Source organism: Lipotes vexillifer, unplaced genomic scaffold, assembly GCF_000442215.2.
Source record: "Lipotes vexillifer unplaced genomic scaffold, Lipotes_vexillifer_v1.1 scaffold450, whole genome shotgun sequence".
Lineage (NCBI taxonomy): Eukaryota > Metazoa > Chordata > Mammalia > Artiodactyla > Lipotidae > Lipotes > Lipotes vexillifer.
In genome coordinates, this window is record NW_006794180.1 from 400,623 (window position 1) to 418,712 (window position 18,090).

General features: G+C 38.5%; 1 protein-coding gene across 1 annotated transcript in view; it reads left to right on the forward strand.

The window, feature by feature from the left end:
• Positions 1-17,126, forward strand: part of PSMC2 (proteasome 26S subunit, ATPase 2) — a 17,759-nt gene extending 633 nt beyond the window's left edge. The window contains 14 exon segments of the mRNA XM_007467052.1: positions 2,685-2,727; positions 2,729-2,770; positions 2,772-2,868; positions 4,790-4,827; positions 5,398-5,479; positions 6,194-6,293; positions 11,908-12,039; positions 12,447-12,519; positions 12,900-12,995; positions 13,649-13,813; positions 14,696-14,783; positions 16,327-16,529; positions 16,627-16,723; positions 16,810-17,126. Of these exon segments, the coding sequence (XP_007467114.1) occupies positions 2,685-2,727; positions 2,729-2,770; positions 2,772-2,868; positions 4,790-4,827; positions 5,398-5,479; positions 6,194-6,293; positions 11,908-12,039; positions 12,447-12,519; positions 12,900-12,995; positions 13,649-13,813; positions 14,696-14,783; positions 16,327-16,529; positions 16,627-16,723; positions 16,810-16,967 (1,414 nt within the window). The 3' untranslated portion in view covers positions 16,968-17,126.
• The last annotated feature ends 964 nt before the right edge of the window (positions 17,127-18,090 follow it).

Sequence of the window (18,090 nt, forward strand, 5' to 3'; positions counted from 1 at the left end):
CGGGCCTCTCACTGCTGTGGCCTCTCCCGTTGCGGAGCACAGGCTCCGGACGCGCAGGCTCAGCGGCCATGGCTCACGGGCCCAGCCGCTCCGCGGAATGTGGGATCTTTCCGGACCGGGGCACGAACCCGTGTCCCCTGCATCGGCAGGCGGACTCTCAACCACTGCGCCACCAGGAAGGCACTTCTTTTCCTTTTTAAGTTAACTACTACTTTATTAGTTTGAACTGAACCGTTGATTTTAGTAGTAGCTGTACTTGTATAAATAGAAAGTGAGATGTGTATAAATTAGTATTGACAATAACAGTCTATACATTCATAGAGAATTCTGTACATAAACCTGTAACGCGTTTGTGTTTACCTAAATAATAATAGGAGCTAACGTTTGTGCTATTACTAATTTACCTGGGCTATCGCATTTAATACCCATATCATTTGCAGAAGAAACTCCTCTGTAGTATTAGATTCTAATCCAAGGCCAGCAATCATTTTACCCTGCTCTAGTAGCATGAAGTTTTCTTTCAAGATATTCCCAATTACAGGACTCTATTGTTTAATGTTTAATTGTTTAATAAAATCAATTATACTTCTCCAGTATGATTCCTTCTAGGACTGAGGTCAAATGCAAGAATTAGCAAAAAGAAATCAGTGGGAGGAAATTCACAGACTCCACCTCCCATCCTCCACCCCACACACAGTTATCTGGAATAGGTTGTGCAAAAGAGAAGAATTGATGTGCCACTCTTCTGCAAAGAGACCCAGAAATTAGTAAATTATTATCTAGGAATTACATTTTCACTGTTAAATACATTGAATTGGCCTGTGTATCTGCCGCATGACAAAATTGTTACTTCAAAACTGACATTTCAAAAACTAAACTAATTATCTCACCCTAAAACTCTTCCTGACCTGTAGCCACTGTTAAAACAAGCTCTAAGGGTCAAGGTAACCTGACTCCACTTTCTTAATAATTTTTTCTCACACCTACCCCAATTATTCTCACCATAACCTCTAAGAGCATGAAGGTTATTTTTTTTTAATTGTGGTAAAATACTCATAAAATTCTCATCGTAACCACTTGAAACTGTGCAGTTCAGTGGTGCTAAGTACATTCACTCTGTTGTGCAACCAATATCCAGAACTCTTTTCATCTTGCAGAACTGAAACTCTTATATGCGTTAAACAACTCCCAATTTCCAAGGCCCCTCAGTCCCTAGCAACCATCATTCAACTTTCTATCTCTGTGAATTTGACTACTATAGGTACCTCATATAAGTGGAATCATACACTATTTGTCTTCTTGTCACTGACTTATTCCCTTAGCATAATGTCCTCACAATTGCAGTGTGTGCCAGAATTCTTCTTTTTAAGGCTGAATAATATTCCATTATATGTACATTTTATTTATCCATTCATCTGTTGACTGGGTTGCTTCTACCTTTTGGCTATAGTGAATAATGTTGCTATGAACATGGAGGTACAAATTTCTCTTTGAGACCCTGCTTTCAATTCTTGTGTGTATATACCCAGAACTGGAATTGCTGGGTTATTTGATAATTCTATTTTTAATTTTTTGAGGTACTGCCATACTGTTTTCCACAGTGGTTGCACCGTTTTACATTTCCACCAGCAGTGCACAAGGTTTCCATTTTCTCCACATCCTCACCAACGCTTTTTTTTTTTTTTGATAATAGCCATTCTAACAAGTATGAGGTGGTATTTCATGGTTTTGATGTGCATTTCCCCAGGGCCTAGTGAAGCTGAGCGTCTTTCCATGTGCTTCTTGACCATTTGTATAACTTCTTGGGAGAGATGTCCATTCAAGTACATTGTCCAGTTAAAAAATTGGGTTGTATTTTGTTATTGAGTTGTAGTTCTTTCTTTCTTGGTGGCTTCACAGGCTTGTGGGATCTTAGCTCCCCATCCAGGGATTGAACCTGGGCCCCTGCAGTGAAAGCTCTGAGTTCTAACCTCTGGACCGCCAGGGAATTCCCGTTTTAGTTTTTATATATTCTGCATATTAGCGCCTTATCAGATATATGACTTACAAATATTTATTCTCATTCTGTAGGTTGCCTTTTCACTGCTGACTGGGTACAGAAACGTCAGGCTTTTTTTTTTCTTTCATTTCTAACTTCTACAATTGTCTAACTGCTCTCTTCCATTCCTCATCTCCCGAATTCATTTCTTTCAAAACCTGCTCTCTTCTCTGGCTCTCCTGTATTTGAAGATGGTACTACTCTTTGGCAGCAGGGTCAAACGTGGAAACCATTTACCTCCTCATCCCTTGTTAGTGTCAAATTAGTGAACAACTTCTATTTACCTTCACTCTATGTATAAATCTAGTCACTACTCATTGCGTATCGAATAAGCCAGGTACTTTACAAACATTGTTATTTAACGCATCCACAATGCTGTGAGGTCAAGGGGAAAATTAAAGCACAGGGATTAAAGAAGTTAGTTACCCAAGAGTACAGAGTTTAAATGACTAAAGCAGGATTTAAACTCAGCGACCTGAGCCTGAGTTGATCTCGCAATCTGTTGCTCTGGGAACTTGCCACGGTGAGGGGCTAAGGGAGAGCGACGTTCCCTCCTAACAGCGAAACCTTCTCACTCCCCTTCGCTGCTCTCCCGCCACAGCGCCTGTCCTCCGTGGCGTTCTTCCGCCCGTTTCTGGGGCAAAAGGGCCCGCGGAGCCGGCTTTACTTCCGGTGAGGAAGGGAAAGGCGGGGGCGCCACCGGAAGCGAGGAAGGTGCTGTGTAATCACCGAGCAAGCTGAAGTCCTTGGATCTCCTAAAATGCCGGATTACCTCGGTGCAGATCAGCGGAAAACCAAAGAAGATGAGAAAGACGACAAGCCCATCCGAGGTCAGTTGACGTAGGCAGGAGCTCCGGGCCGGGGCAGGACCAGTCTTGGCCCGGGGTCCGGGATGGGGGGGCGGTGGATTCCTGCTCGGCGCTCTGTCGCTTTTGTGCCGCTAGCGATTTGAGTCTGGTGCTGCAGACGGGTTGACCGGCCTGTCCTCTCCGTCTCCCCTCTACCAGCCCCGCGTCCTGTGTTCATCTTCCGCTGATCGAAATTTTTATTCACATTCAGCTCTCAGGTCTTGAAGGAGTCACGCGCCCCGCTTGGCCTTGCAGGCCTTGAAAAGTTCCCCGCGTGGTGGTGCTTGGTCGCCTGGACCCTCTTTGCTGTCCCTCCTCCCCCTCAAATGACAGCTTGCTGTTATCACTGTACAGCCAGGATCCTGAGACATAATTTTCTTTTTTAAAAAACATTCCTTTGACTAGATAATTCATTCACATGATTCAAAACACGAAAGCGGAAAAGATAAATGGAAAAGTGTCTCATCCTTGACCCCGGCCACCTCTTATCCACGGAGGCAACTGATGTTGCCGTTTTGCCTCATCTTTCTAGGCATTTTCTGTGTACATTCAAGCAAGTTTGTTTGTATATTCCTTTTTTTTTTTTACATAAATGTAACATGCTGTACATCTTGCTTTTTAAAAAATCTTAATAAGTTCATATCATTATGTAGAGTCAGTGTGGTCTGTATAGTATCCCAAATGATTGGGTGTTCAGTAATAATCATTATTGGTGGACATTGTATACGAATGAATAACCTTGTTAATATAACTCTTTACTACATGCACAAACACAAGCCGTAGGGTAAATTTTAGAAATGAAGTTGTAATTTTTTTAATTTTTTAATTTTTTTTTATTTTTATTTTTTGCGGTACGCGGGCCTCTCACCGCTGCGGCCTCTCCCGTTGCGGAGCACAGGCTCCGGACGCGCAGGCTCAGCGGCCACGGCCCACGGGCCCAGCCGCTCCGCGGCATGCGGGATCCTTCCGGACCGGGGCGCGAACCCGTGTCCCCTGCATCGGCAGGCGGACTCACAACCACTGCGCCACCAGGGAAGCCCTGAAGTTGTAATTTTTATAGACACTGCTGGGTTACTCTCCTTAGAGACTATATCACTTGACCCTTTCCCCGCAGCACGTTCGTTCATGATTTCTTCCCAGTAGCCCCTTTTGTAAAAGCCTCATTATGCTGTTTTCTTTTGTTCCTTATAGGCTATTTTAAAACATTCTTATGGTGGATTTTTGTTGTCTTTCCTTCCTAAACAACTTCAACCTCTCCTAGCACCCTTTCTTCTTAATATTCACCCACCCCCTCAGAGAAGGAGCATTTCCTCTCCACTTTCATCTCACTCTTTTCCCTTGAAAGAGGTACTCAGTCACCTAGTGTAAAATTTAGTCACAGAGATGTAACATTTCATCTGGGTATTTCTCTGGGTAAGTTATAATTCTATAAATATATTAACAAATTTATCCCTTGGATACAGTTATGACTAATGTGTGTAGCATTCTTCTGCGCTTCTTCATCCAGGTCTTACTTGATCTTTAGAGCAACACTGAGGCTAACATTTTTCCAGGTGAGAAGACTGATGCTCAGAGAACTTAAATGGTTTTTCCAAGGTTACTTAGCAAATGCATGATCTTGCTGGGACTAGTGCTCAGGTCGTTTTGAATCTGAAAGTCTGTTCTTTGGGCTCCGTGTTCTTGTTATGTCATATCACTTTGAAGCTATGTTATGTACTTTTTAAAATCTGCCTTCACCCAGTTAGATAAAAGTTCCTTGAGTCCAGGAACTATTTGATGGTTGTGTTTATGTCATTCAACTTTTCACAGTTTTTCTCACTCAATGCAATCTGAATTGAACAGAAAAGAATTGTAAGCTCTAGTTTCTTTTGTTTGAATTCATGTATTATCTCTTTTCTTTTAGCTCTGGATGAAGGGGATATTGCCTTGCTGAAAACTTATGTAAGTCCTTTCAATGTCTACAAAATATAGATGTTTTGTGTTGAAATAAGGACTCTTGTTGGTATTGGCCTTCCAGAATAGTTGGAAGAGACTGTCCAGCTGTTTAATCTTCACTGATAAAAAGTTATCTACCTACAGTTTCTATTCAGAATAGATCAAAGAGTAAATACTCAGTGTGTCTAAGCTTATACATTATCTCTGTACTATTTGTAATTAAAGTGTGGTACTGTATTGAAAGATATTTGAAATAATTTACTATATTTAGAAATATTTACTATATTTAAAATGTATGAAAATGAATTAGATCTGAAATGGTAAGTTTTAATGCATAGAAATGGACTTGAATTTTAGATAATTTTAGGCATGATTTTCATTTGTTACCTTGCATAATGGTGTGTTGCCTGTTTAGGGGAATATATTGGTTCAGGAATAGTTCTGAAAATGATAGATTCCCTCTCTCTACTCTCATTTCACAAGCTTTAGGACAATAATAGCTATTACAAGTGTAACTGTTAAAAGTTTTTGTTTATAGTTTAATACATTGTTGGTAAACTGACCTTTATCTCCTAGGGTCAGAGCACTTACTCTAGGCAAATCAAACAGGTTGAAGATGACATTCAACAACTTCTCAAGAAAATTAATGAGCTCACGGGTATGTATATTTTTTATTTCTGTTTCCCCTCTTTATGGGTAATGGTTTGATTATATCAAAGGAGCTGAAATACCAATGTCACTCTTCCATGAATCACAGATTTAAAAAAATTATTATCCTTCCTATCTGTTAAGAAATTGGATCTCATTTAATAATCTCTTTTCATTACCTTTTACAAGAAAGTTTAATGCTTAAGCAATAAAGAAACATCATCCTTTAAGCAAGTATTGTTTCTGTTGGTCAAAGCCAAGTTCAGTTGACTATAATAAACAAGTCAGAATTTCTTCTTGAATAAAAATATGATCTCACATGGTACTGCTTGAAGTAAGTGGGCTATGGCCTAGTAGTCGGAAACTTTTCTTTTTGGGAACTTGAGTGGTGAAGTTTTATATTGATAGTATTTGACTTGCACAAAAAAATGTCAAATATGACATCGCATCACATTTTTGGCCTGTGACTACTTTAGGGCTGTGGTTTTCAACTGGGGTCATCCCCCTAGGACATTCGGCAGCATCTAAACTCATTCTTGATTCTCCCAACTTAAGGGGGAGGTGGTGCTAGTGACTAGAGGCTGGAGGCCGGGGACGCTCCTAACTATCATGGAATGCACAGGATGCCCCCCACAGCAAATTATTCAGTCCAGAATGGTAGTGGTGCTGGGGTGAGAAAGCTTGCGTTACAGTCCAGTGAATTTTGTAATCTTTCTTTACGTAGGTATTAAAGAGTCTGACACTGGCCTGGCCCCACCAGCACTCTGGGATTTGGCTGCTGATAAGCAAACACTCCAGAGTGAACAGCCTTTGCAGGTCGCGAGGTACGCATAGTGCTCTGTGGAAATTTATTTTTATCTGTACTTTCAGGTACTTTTTCAAGCCTTGCGTATAATGTAATAGTTCGTAAAGAATTTTTATGCCATATTCCAAGTAAATGCAGCTTTCTCCAAAAGTATCTGGGGTTAAAACTTTATACTTTAAACAATTATTTAAGAAATAGGTGAAGATGTAATCATATAAAAGATTCAAATGATACAGGAAGATACAGAGCAAAATATGAAAACCTTCCTTCCCATCTAACTACTGAAAATAATTTGGTCCTCTTAATCCTCCAGTGCGTCTTCATGTATATATTTACATACAAAGAAACATCCTGTTTTCTTTTTAGATATAACTACATATTTTAGAAATCTTTCATTGTCTTTGTTATAGATGTACCTTTTTTTTTTTTTTGGCTGCGCTGGGTCTTCATTGCTGTGCGCGGGCTTTCTCTAGTTGTGGTGAGTGGGAGCCACTCTTCGATGCAGCGTGCGGGCTTCTCACTGCGGTGGCTTCTCTTGTTGCGGAGCACGGGCTCTAGGCACACGGGCTTCAGTAGTTGCAGCACATGGGCTTCAGTAGTTGTGGCACGTGGGCTTTAGAGCGCAGGTTCAGTAGTTGTAGCACACGGGCTTAGTTGCTCCTCAGCATGTGGGATCTTCCCGGACCAGGGCTTAAACCCATGTCCCCTGCATTGGCAGGCGGATTCTTAACCACTGCGCCACCAGGGAAGCCCAGATGTACCTTTTTTATTTCTTGTTTCTCTTGTTTTTTAAAAATTACATAATATTCTATAGGTGGTGGGTTGTTTGCAATTTCTGTTATGATAACAGTGCTGGACTGAACACGCATGTTAAATATTTCTCTACATATGTGCATACATTTCTATAGTATAGCTTACTAAAAGTGGAATTATGGGGACAGAGGCATTTACCATTTTGAAAATGTGTGAATAAAAGTGGTTTGGCCAGTCTACACTCTTACCCAAAGGTTTTGAGGGAAATGCGTATTTGCCTGATCAATGTAAGATATGTGATTATTGATTTTTAAACTTTTGCCATTTGGGCAAAAAAATTAAAAAAAACAACAATTCACTTTTAATTTGTGTCGTGCTGATTAGTATGATAGCTACTTCTTATACTTATTAAACATTTGTATTTTTTTGACCATTCATGTTTTGTTCCATTGGATTGTTTCTTGTTAATTTATAGGAATGCTTCATATATTGTACATATTAATCTTTTCTTAAATATGTTACAAATATTTTTTCTCAGTCTCTCACTTGACTTTTAACTTCTCGGTACTTTTTGTTGTACTGTTTTAACTTTTTAGGAGGTAAATAAGATATATTAGCTTTTTCATTATACCTTTTGGGTTTTAATGTTGCTTAGAAAGGCCTAGCCCAGTCCAAGATTATAAACATGTTCTCCTGTGTTTTATTCTAATTATTGAAAGTTTTAATTTTGCCTCTTTAATACAGTTACAGGTTATTTTTCTTTCATCTTATCCTCCTTTTTCTGTCTTTCCATGCTTTCATTTATTTGCTTTTTAGTTTTATCATGGTTTTAAAAAGTTAAATAGTTCTATAACAACAGTTTTTCCTAATTCCTCTTTACTAGAGACACCTATTTTCAAAAATTTTAGGTGATTATTTTGGTTTCTGCCTTTCTATTTCTAATGGATAGCGTCAAGTTTTGTATATTGTAGATCACTTCTTGATTTTTTAGTTTTAGGTGGTGTTTATTGGTTTTCCCACCATGAAAGATGAGGATTTTGTTTTGCTTTGTTTCCTCTACCTTCATCCCAAAGACATGCCCTTCTCATCCTTACGGCCTCGTAATGTATTTTGTTAGATCCGTATTTAGTGTTTTCATAATTATGGCTAAGTAAACCCTATTCACAAAGAGCCATTAGTAAACTGTGATTACTTTTCCTTTCTTCTACCACTTTTTGTTTTCCTTGCCCTAACTGTCTCGTTTTTTCATTTGCCTTGTTGTCTATGTATATTACTAACTCAACCCCCCGCCCCCCGGTTTTTCCCGATCATCTCAGTTATTCTTCAGATGCCTTAGGTCCGTCAGGTTTTCTCATGTGTACCTCAGGTGCATCAGCTGCATCAGGTATTCTCTCAGGTTCATCTTCCTGAGCAAGCCTTTCCCAGCACTTTCTGACCTGCTTCAGTCTGGACTGGTTGCCTGAACGCCTGCTGAATCACAAGCATCCTGTGACTTCTTACCCTGGAGGTTCCCTTTGACTCTCTCCTGTTGCTCGTGTTTCACGAGTTTCTCTTTCTGATTTATTTACACCCTCATTAGGTGGCCTGTATTCTCTGGTAGCTTCCTGAAAGGGTCATTTGGGAGGTACCATTTGAGACCACATATGTCTGGAAATATCTTGGCTGATAGAAAATTCTTCTCCTTCAGAATTTTGAAGGCATTGTTACATTGTCCTCTGCCTCCCGGTGGTGTTAGTCTGAAGCCATTCTGATTCCCAGTCCTATGTATGTGACCTTTTCTTCCTCTGAAAGTTGTAGGCTCTTCCCTTGTTCTCAGTGTTCTGAAATTCCATGGCTTCGTGCCTTGGTGTTGGTGTGTTTTCAGCAGTGGTGCTGCGCTCTCATGTCCTTCAGTGTGCACATTTTCTTGAAGCTATTTATTTGTAAATAGTTTCTTTCCATTTTCTTGGTCCTCTGTTCTGGACTTGTGTTACAGAAGTATTGGACCTCCTGGAAATGCTAATCTTTCTCTCCTGCTTTTCTCGTTTTGTCTTTTTGCTCTACTTTTTTGTTAGATTTTCTTAACTTTGAGTCTATGTATTGATTTTTTTCCCTCTCACTTAAGTTTTTAATTTCCAAGAGCTTTTCTTTCTTTCAGTGTATATGTTGTGTTGTCCTGTTCTCATATCATGGTTATAATATGCTGTCAATGTCTAAGGAAGTTAAGGATGACTGGAAGGTTTCTGTTTCCTGTAAGATGCTTTTTTCCTCTTTGCTTGCTTGGTGTCTGTCTTTTACGTTAGATGTCTGATAATCTTTGTGCTTTTGTTTAGTGGGAGACCAAAAACCTAATAGAAGCTCTAGATTCAATAGTGAGGCATGTCTGTCTCAGGCTTCACTGTAGCTTATACAGTTGAATGTTTAGTTGGGGAGCCTTCAGGGTCAGTGTCTTTAGATCTTTCATTTGGATGGTCACTTTTCCCGGAGGAGTTGTCTTCAGTCTCATGTTGTCTCCAATCTCCAATATTTTGGAAGAACAGTGGAGATACAGGGCTAGGGAATGTCAGTGGCAGGTTCACTTATGTTTAATCACCCTTCCCCTCTCACCTCCACACTCTCATTTTCAGTGAAGTTACCACCACCCTACCCCTTGCCCCAGCATTTCTTGACACTTTTACTCTCCAGAATATTTTCAGCACCGCCAAAAGAAACCCCGTACCTATTAACTGTCCCTATTCCCCTCTCTCACTGGCCCCTGGCAACCACTCATCTACTTCCTGTCTCTATGGATTTGCCTATCCTGGACATTTCATATAAATGTAATCATTACAAGGCATGACCTTTTTCTGGCTTCTTTAGCTTAGCGTAGTGTTTTAAGCTTCATTCATGTTGTAGCTTGTATCAGAACATCTTTTTTTTTAATAGCCAAATTATATTCCAGTCTAATTTCTCTCTTCGTTGATACTCTCTGGTGAGACATTGTTCTCATACCTCCCATTAATTCTTTAGACATGGTTCCCTTTGGTTTTTAAAAAAATATTTATGACACTGATGAAAGTTTCTGTTTAGTAAGACCAATGTCTAGGCTTTCTCAAGGACAGTTTCTATGGACTTTTTTCCCTATGTATGGGCCATATTTTCTTTCTTTTTGTGTCTCATAATTTTTTGATAGAAACTGGACATTTTAAATAACGTCAGCTCTGGAACCCAGATTTCCCCTATCCCCAGGGTTTGTTACTGTTGCTGTTCCTTGCTGTTTTTTCTTTGAAGTTTTTTGGTCAGCCTCTTGTTAGCCCCAACTGGTAAATGCCACCTCAGACAGTTGATGTTAAACAATTGCCACCGATTGTTTCCAGTAAATGTCCTGTGGGCAGGGGCTGTGTAGACAGTGAGCTCTGAGTCCGGTCAAATAAAAGCAAGTCCTGAGAATGGAGCTTTTCAGCTAGCTGCCAGACAGGTCAAATAGTTCTCTGGGGTTGGGCTTTTGGGGAGCTCCAGTTCTTTGTCCCTGCCTTCCCCCAGGAAGGCTGCTTGTTTTCACATCTACCACAGCTGTGAGGCAGTTGGCTTTCAAGCCTTGTGCAGAGCTGGGGAGAGGGCTATGGGATGAAGGTGAATTTAAACGCAAAATGCTCGGTGTTCTTACCAGGCTTCAGCCCTTTTCTTTTTTTTTGAATAAACATTCTTTGGATTGTTACAAACCTATAGTTTGAGTTCTGAAAATGTTGATTTTGAATGTTTTTGCCAGTGTTCTCTTTGCTTTTAAGGATGAGCAGGTTTTCAAAGGTCCTTATTTAAAGTTCTGCAAGTTGAGGTCCCTGTATATATACTTTTTCAGCTGAGAATTAAAAAAATCCCTATCTGTGCAACACTGTTGGCAGGGTCTGTCAGATAAAGTAGTGATAGATACTTTCTATATATAAAATTCTACTTCCCTGGTAGACCTTTTCCAATAACAGAAAATGGAATCCTGTCCACAATTTATGCTGCAAGGACAAAGAATTCTTTACCTTACTCTTAGCTCTACCTATATGCACACGCCAGAGACTATTTTGTATTTCCCTGTATTAGTTGCTACAGCTTATGATATAAGCTCTTTCCAATATGAGTTCTGTTTTTTGTTTTTGGGTTTCTTCTGTAAGAAGATAGTATAGAAAATAGGCAGTAGACTACCTTCTACTGTGATGTATGTGGGGTTTCAGATTCGCCTTCACCACAACCCACAGGAAAAGAATATATTTAAGTTAAAAACAGCAACAGTAATAATGGATTTGAAGTATAAACTCAGGAAACAGTGGACATATTTATTACTTGACGTAAGACGAGATGACTGTCTTTTTATAGGAAAGAGTGGACATATTTATTACTTGACGTAAGACGAGATGACTGTCTTTTTATAGGAAAAATAAAAAGGAGAATACCTGAAGATATAGAGGAGTATTACTAATAAAGCCATATAGTTATGAAAATCAAGAAAGAACTTTTTTTTGTAGTTGAGCATTTGTTTTTGTTTTTTTATACAGCAGGTTCTTATTAGTTATCTATTTTATACATATTAGTGTATATATGTCAATCCCAATCTCCCAATTCATCACACCACCATCCCGCCTCCCCGCCACTTTTCCCCCTTGGTAAAGAGAACTTCTTAATGATGAAATATTTGGGTTTAATTTTCCAGGGGAATGTATCTTTTGAAATTTTTATGGCTTGGCTAAAGTTGAGCAGACCCTTGGGATTGAGCATATTCTGTAGAGAAGGATCCTTAACAGTGGCCCAGTTTCTGCAGTTCTAGTTTACACCTGCTTATTCGTGTACTGCATGCCCAGGGGAGAATCTAGTTACTTGAATTCATTATTAGTGGTTCAGGTTCCTTACTCTAATCAAGCCTTTTGCCATGTTAGGTGCACAAAGATAATCAATGCTGATTCGGAGGACCCGAAGTACATTATCAATGTGAAGCAGTTTGCCAAGTTTGTGGTGGACCTCAGTGATCAGGTTGCACCTACTGACATTGAAGAAGGGATGAGAGTTGGGTAAGATTTCTGTTTGCAGTAAATACTCGTCTTTCATTGAAGATGCCATGTCACATTCACACCCTTGGCTTGCTTTTGAATGGGTGAACTGGGTGCCATGGAATACCGGGGTAACCTGGGAGAGGGCTGCAGTTGGACAGCCTTGCTGCTGCTGCATCTGTTTCCTGACCTCCCCACCCCCACTTGGCCTTTTATGGCCTCAAATGTCATGATCAAACTAAGTACAGAATTGTAGAGTTGAGTTTGCCAGTCTATTTAAGGTAACATGGTGTAGGTGGAGGAAGCACTTGTTCTAGGATGGTTATGGGGATTAAGTGAGTTAATGTAAATAATGTATATAGAACACATGATAATTCACTCAGTAAATTTTTTGAATGTATTGGTGAGGCTCTTTTTTACCTCCTTAGTGTGGACAGAAATAAGTATCAGATTCACATTCCACTGCCTCCTAAGATTGACCCAACAGTTACCATGATGCAGGTAAGAAACCATGAGAGGGAAAAGGAATGGCATGACTAATTGCATCCATCTCATAAAAACGTTGAAACTTTTTAACTAATAAAATATTAATATGTGGGTATGTATTGAAGAGTTGCCAAAATTTTTAAAACAAATTTTCAGATGAGAAAGTCTTTATCGGTCTTTATTTTAGTAGTTTGTCTCTCACTTAGTGTCATAACAAGTAATATAGCAAGTGGGTCTAGGACACTGGGCAGTATATTCCATTTTTATTAAAATTCTTACTTGCTATAAATCTGATTTTTCTTTTAGGGTATTGGGTCTGCTCTACTGGACAGAACAATTGGATTAGTATGCAAAAGCGTGTGGCTCTATGTTGTACATTTTCATCCCTCTCTTAGGTGGAGGAAAAACCTGATGTTACGTATAGTGATGTGGGTGGCTGTAAGGAACAGATTGAGAAACTTCGAGAAGTAGTTGAAACCCCACTACTTCATGTAAGTGGTTGAGTCTGTTGCCTTTTAAATTTCTTTGTACAAAGATGTGAGCTTTTGTGTACTGTGCACTGAACTTATGCCTATATATTAGTTTTAAAATTTTATGTTTTCCTAAATGAAAATTTTTGATGGGGTAGAGGGTAAAGGTGTGGAGAACTGGTAAGTTCCAGAAGAGAAAGTAAAAGGATTGAGTCATCAAGCCTATTCAAAAAAAGAAGAATCTGCTATTTAGAGTGACGAGGTTGAGGCGTAACCTTTAGAATAGGTTGTTGTAGAAGAAACAATGTGTTTTAATGCTGTCAAGAAGAAATGGGCTTTAATTGAATCAAATTAAGCCTGGGGGGATAATGGAAAAAACTAGAATACTAAATATGAGATAATACTTTTGTTCTTTAAACACTGTAATTTTTTAAAATTAGGGAAAAAAATGTTTTGTTAACCCAGGATAATGGAAATACCTTTAAAAGCCATTCAGCCTTGTGTATTCATGAGTCTAGTTTAGATCTTATGTCTTATTCATAAGTAAAATTCTTACTTAGATTAAGTATATAAATTGTGGACTGAATAATTTTGGTTTAAATATATTGATGTAGTAGTAGTCTTGTTTTTATTATAGAGAATTGATAAGTGTAAAAATCATGTCTCCATCACAGCCAGAGAGGTTTGTTAACCTTGGCATTGAGCCTCCTAAAGGTGTGCTGCTCTTTGGTCCACCGGGTACAGGCAAGACACTCTGTGCTCGGGCAGTTGCTAATAGGACCGATGCTTGCTTCATTCGAGTTATTGGATCTGAACTTGTACAGAAGTACGTCGGTGAGGTAAAGTAAATGGATAATAATCAATATGTAGCTCTATGAAAGATTTATAAAGCATAGATGAAATTAAAATGGGAATTCCACATTGAAATTGAGACCTGAAATTTTTTGATTGATGGATTGTAATTAGTAGGTCAGAAGCCCAGAAGCCACCAGCATTCCCGTGCGGTCATTTGGAAATAAACTGCTGAACATTTTTAATCAGTATGCTCCCTACTCAGAAGGGTGACATTTTCTACAGATTTGGTTTGTAAGATCAATAACCCAGTAATGCCCAGTGAATGCATTCTAAAGTGTATTCACTTCAGGGGCAGTGTTTTATGTTCTGAGAAAGAGAACAGATTGTCTATGTGTATGTGCGTGGGTGTATGTACACACATGTATGTACACACACACACGTTTTTTTCATTAGAGAGTAAGTCTAGGGCTGAATATATTATATCTGAAACATTAATGATTAGTATACTTATAGTGAGAATTAGAAAAAGGATCTGAATGAGTTGAGATACTTTTATTCCGTTATCAAAACTTACAAATCAGATTCATTGATCAGAACTGCCAAGTGATGGATCAAATGCTTTTATTTCCTCAAGTTTTACTGATTGAAATGGTGCCTTTATTTTATTTAATCATGTTAATTTGACCTCTTCAGGTCTTAAAGTTATTGGCTATTTAATAGGTACAGGATCATGAAATTACTTAATATTGTTTTAAAGCTAATAAGATTAATTTGACAGAATAGGTAACAAACTTCAGTCTTTCTGAAAAAGCTTTAGGTAATAATGGTTGAGAATACTGTTAGGAATATTAAAAAGTTTGAAGTATAACTTATTATATTTTAAAAGATTTTAAAACCAACTCTGAATTAACACTTTTTTTCATCAGGGGGCTCGAATGGTTAGAGAGCTCTTTGAAATGGCCAGAACAAAGAAAGCCTGCCTTATCTTCTTTGATGAAATTGATGCTATTGGAGGTATGAATGGTATCTCAGAGAACTTTACAACTAGGTTTCATGAGAATTCTGTAGTAGTATGTGTAAAGTTCCCCTGATACATTAATCTTGTACAGAATTTTAAATTCCAACTCTTTTATGAGCTTTAGCACATCAGAGTCATGGATCTAATAAACTTTAGGGCCACACCATAAAGGAAAGATGAAGCATTATATAGCATTGGTATTTCTCAAAGTCTTTATCTTTGAACTTTCCCAGTTTCTTTCCTAGGGCACATATTTTCACTTTAGCAACTCCTAACTTGGGATACAGCTTCACTTAATCGGATCAGAAAGCACTGGGGCATAATTTAATTGGTGGTAGTTTTTCATAAAGTGTACATAACATTATTGGCTTCATAGATTTGATGAAATACAGTATTAGCTGTGCAATCTAGACAAGTTATTTTAACTACCTCTGAGCCCCAGTTTGCTCCTCTTATAAAAGAAATGATAATTCCAGCCTTGTTTATTTCATGGGTTTTTGAGAGGTTTGAAGTCAGTCATAAATGTGATTGACTGAAAACTGTATACTGTTCTATAGGCCTTGGCTATTGTTACAGTCTATAAGAGTAATAGTTCCTATTAGCTGCAGATACCAGACAGTTGTTATTTAATGAACTCAGTGACAAAAAAAAGTCTTAAAAAATATAGTGGATGCTGTAACACTGCAGCTACAGTCTTGCTTTTAGACTGGATGGATGTTGTGGGCTTTGGACATTCTGTAGGTAGTGTTCAAGGGCCATAATTTGACCACAGTCTGTAGATGCCGTGTTGTGAGCCTGAAGTCATTTTTGTAGTATCATTGGAATAAGCCTTATGATGTCAGGATGCTCTGAAACTGTGGCTTCCAAAACGGATTTTGTATAAAACAGTATTAGGGTGAAGGAAGAAAATACTGGTACTTTTCTTCATATCTAATTTTAATCTCATTTTTAAATTTTCTATTTTATAATGTACATAATGCATTAATACAACAGTATGTATTTATACAATTTTAAAATGAAAAAGTGTATATGGAGGCCACTTCTTGTGCTATTTTGATTGAAATGAAGAGGAGTATTGACATTGACCTAGAGTGTTCTAATACATCCAAATCAGTGTGATAGTAAAGCTGTTACAGTTCTACTGCATTATGGATTTAGCCATAGTTTTAGGAAAGTTTTGAGAAATTCAGAAGAGTATATGGCGTTTTCTTACATATACTCAAATACCATTATAGTGATAATTTTGCATGTATTCTTTTGCCTAGTCCAGGTGTATATTGTGTTGAATGGAGGTGTTCTTCAGTGACTTAAACCAAAATCCTTAGAGGATTTAAAAAAATACTTTAAAGGAACCTATGTTAAATCAACCTGTGATGAGTCCTTTTCTCGTTAGTTTTGTGTAAATCAGGCTGTTCTTACAGGATTTGCTTAAAACTGAGAGGTTCCCTTGGGCTGGAGGGTGTGATCTGAACTGAGATTTACTGAGCAGAGTGCTGCTCTGAGTAGATGTGAAGAGTGTCTTTCCTCCTGTCTTCTCAGGGGCTCGTTTTGATGATGGTGCTGGGGGTGACAATGAAGTGCAGAGGACCATGTTGGAACTGATCAATCAGCTGGATGGGTTTGATCCTCGAGGCAACATTAAAGTTCTGATGGCCACAAACAGACCTGACACTCTGGACCCCGCGCTGATGAGGCCCGGGAGACTGGACAGGAAGATTGAGTTTAGCTTACCTGATCTAGAGGTGGGAACATCATTTCACGGTAGAAAAAGGGATTCTTGAAATTTTTTCTTCCTGTGCTGTTTTCCAGTTTAATATTTGTCAATTCCCCTATTTTTAGGGTCGGACTCACATTTTTAAGATTCATGCCCGTTCAATGAGTGTTGAAAGAGATATCAGATTTGAATTGTTAGCACGACTGTGTCCAAATAGCACTGGTAGGTAGAAAGGTCTTGCTTCTATTTGCTGGTCTGTCTATTTGGGCTGCTTTAATTAAGCCTGTTATTTTCTTTTTCTTTGAAAGGTGCTGAGATCAGAAGCGTCTGCACAGAAGCTGGTATGTTTGCCATCCGAGCACGGCGAAAAATTGCTACTGAGAAGGATTTCTTGGAAGCTGTAAATAAGGTCATCAAGTCCTATGCCAAATTCAGTGCTACTCCGCGCTATATGACATACAACTGAGCCCTGGAGGTGTTCGTGAAAACACTTTTCATTGGAATCCTAACCTTATACAGACTTCTTAATAACCATTTCACACACAAAATAAGTGGTTTTCAAAATTGTATGCTTTTTTTTTCAGATGTCGTTTCTCTGTGGTACAATAAAGGGTGATATCTAATGCCGTTAGGCAGAAAAGCTGTTTTTTGACTTGCTACCATTTTTAAAGGTTCCAAATTGTGAAGTGCTTGCTTTGACCACATATGTTCTAGGCATATGCTGGTTGAGTGCTGTACATATATTATCTCATTTTATCTTCCCATCTGCCCAGTGACGTGGATTTAACAGATGCAGAATTTTCCTACCTCGTTTCCTTGTAGCAGAGCTGGGATTCAAGTCCAAGTTTGACAGCTCCATCGCCGATGTCCCCATCCATTATGCTCTTCTGCCCTCATCACAATGGCCCATCCAGGCACATGATCACATGTGTTTCGACAGGTTTTTTCCTACAACGTTGAATAAAGCAGCTTTGGCTAAACTATGTTTAAAGTGTAGGAAGCATCTGATGTAATGTGTTTTGCTTTGCCATTTGAGTTGATTTCAAATTAATCAAGAAGAACTGTTGATTTAATGACTAGCGAAGTAGTAAAGCAAAAAGAAAAACATACACATAGAATAATCTCATTTAGAAAATCCGGAATTGGCTTTATACAGAAAAGTACTTATTTTCATTTTATAAATTAATGGTTTAAAATTTCAGTAAAGCTCCCGTTAGACTTCTGGTCTATAGTGAGGTATTTCTAAAATAAAAGTTTTTATTAGAATCTTAAACAAAGCTCTTTAAAATGATTTCTTGGACAGCCACCACCAAATTCCCTCCCCTCTTCCACAATTACCCCTTCCAGGCCCCTGCCAAACACTGAGACCCAAACACAGTAAAGAATATTTTTATTGTAGTTCAGTATTCACAAGTAATGCAAAATAGTGAGAGATGGATACATTTTAACTCACAAAAGAAAAAGTTGACAACATAGAAAATGCTGTGTTGCACTGAAATATTTAAAATATGAAAGTTTTAAAGCAGAATAAAGCTGTTCACTCATAAAATCCAACCAACATGCTTTCTTTTCTCTTTTCATTTTTGTGA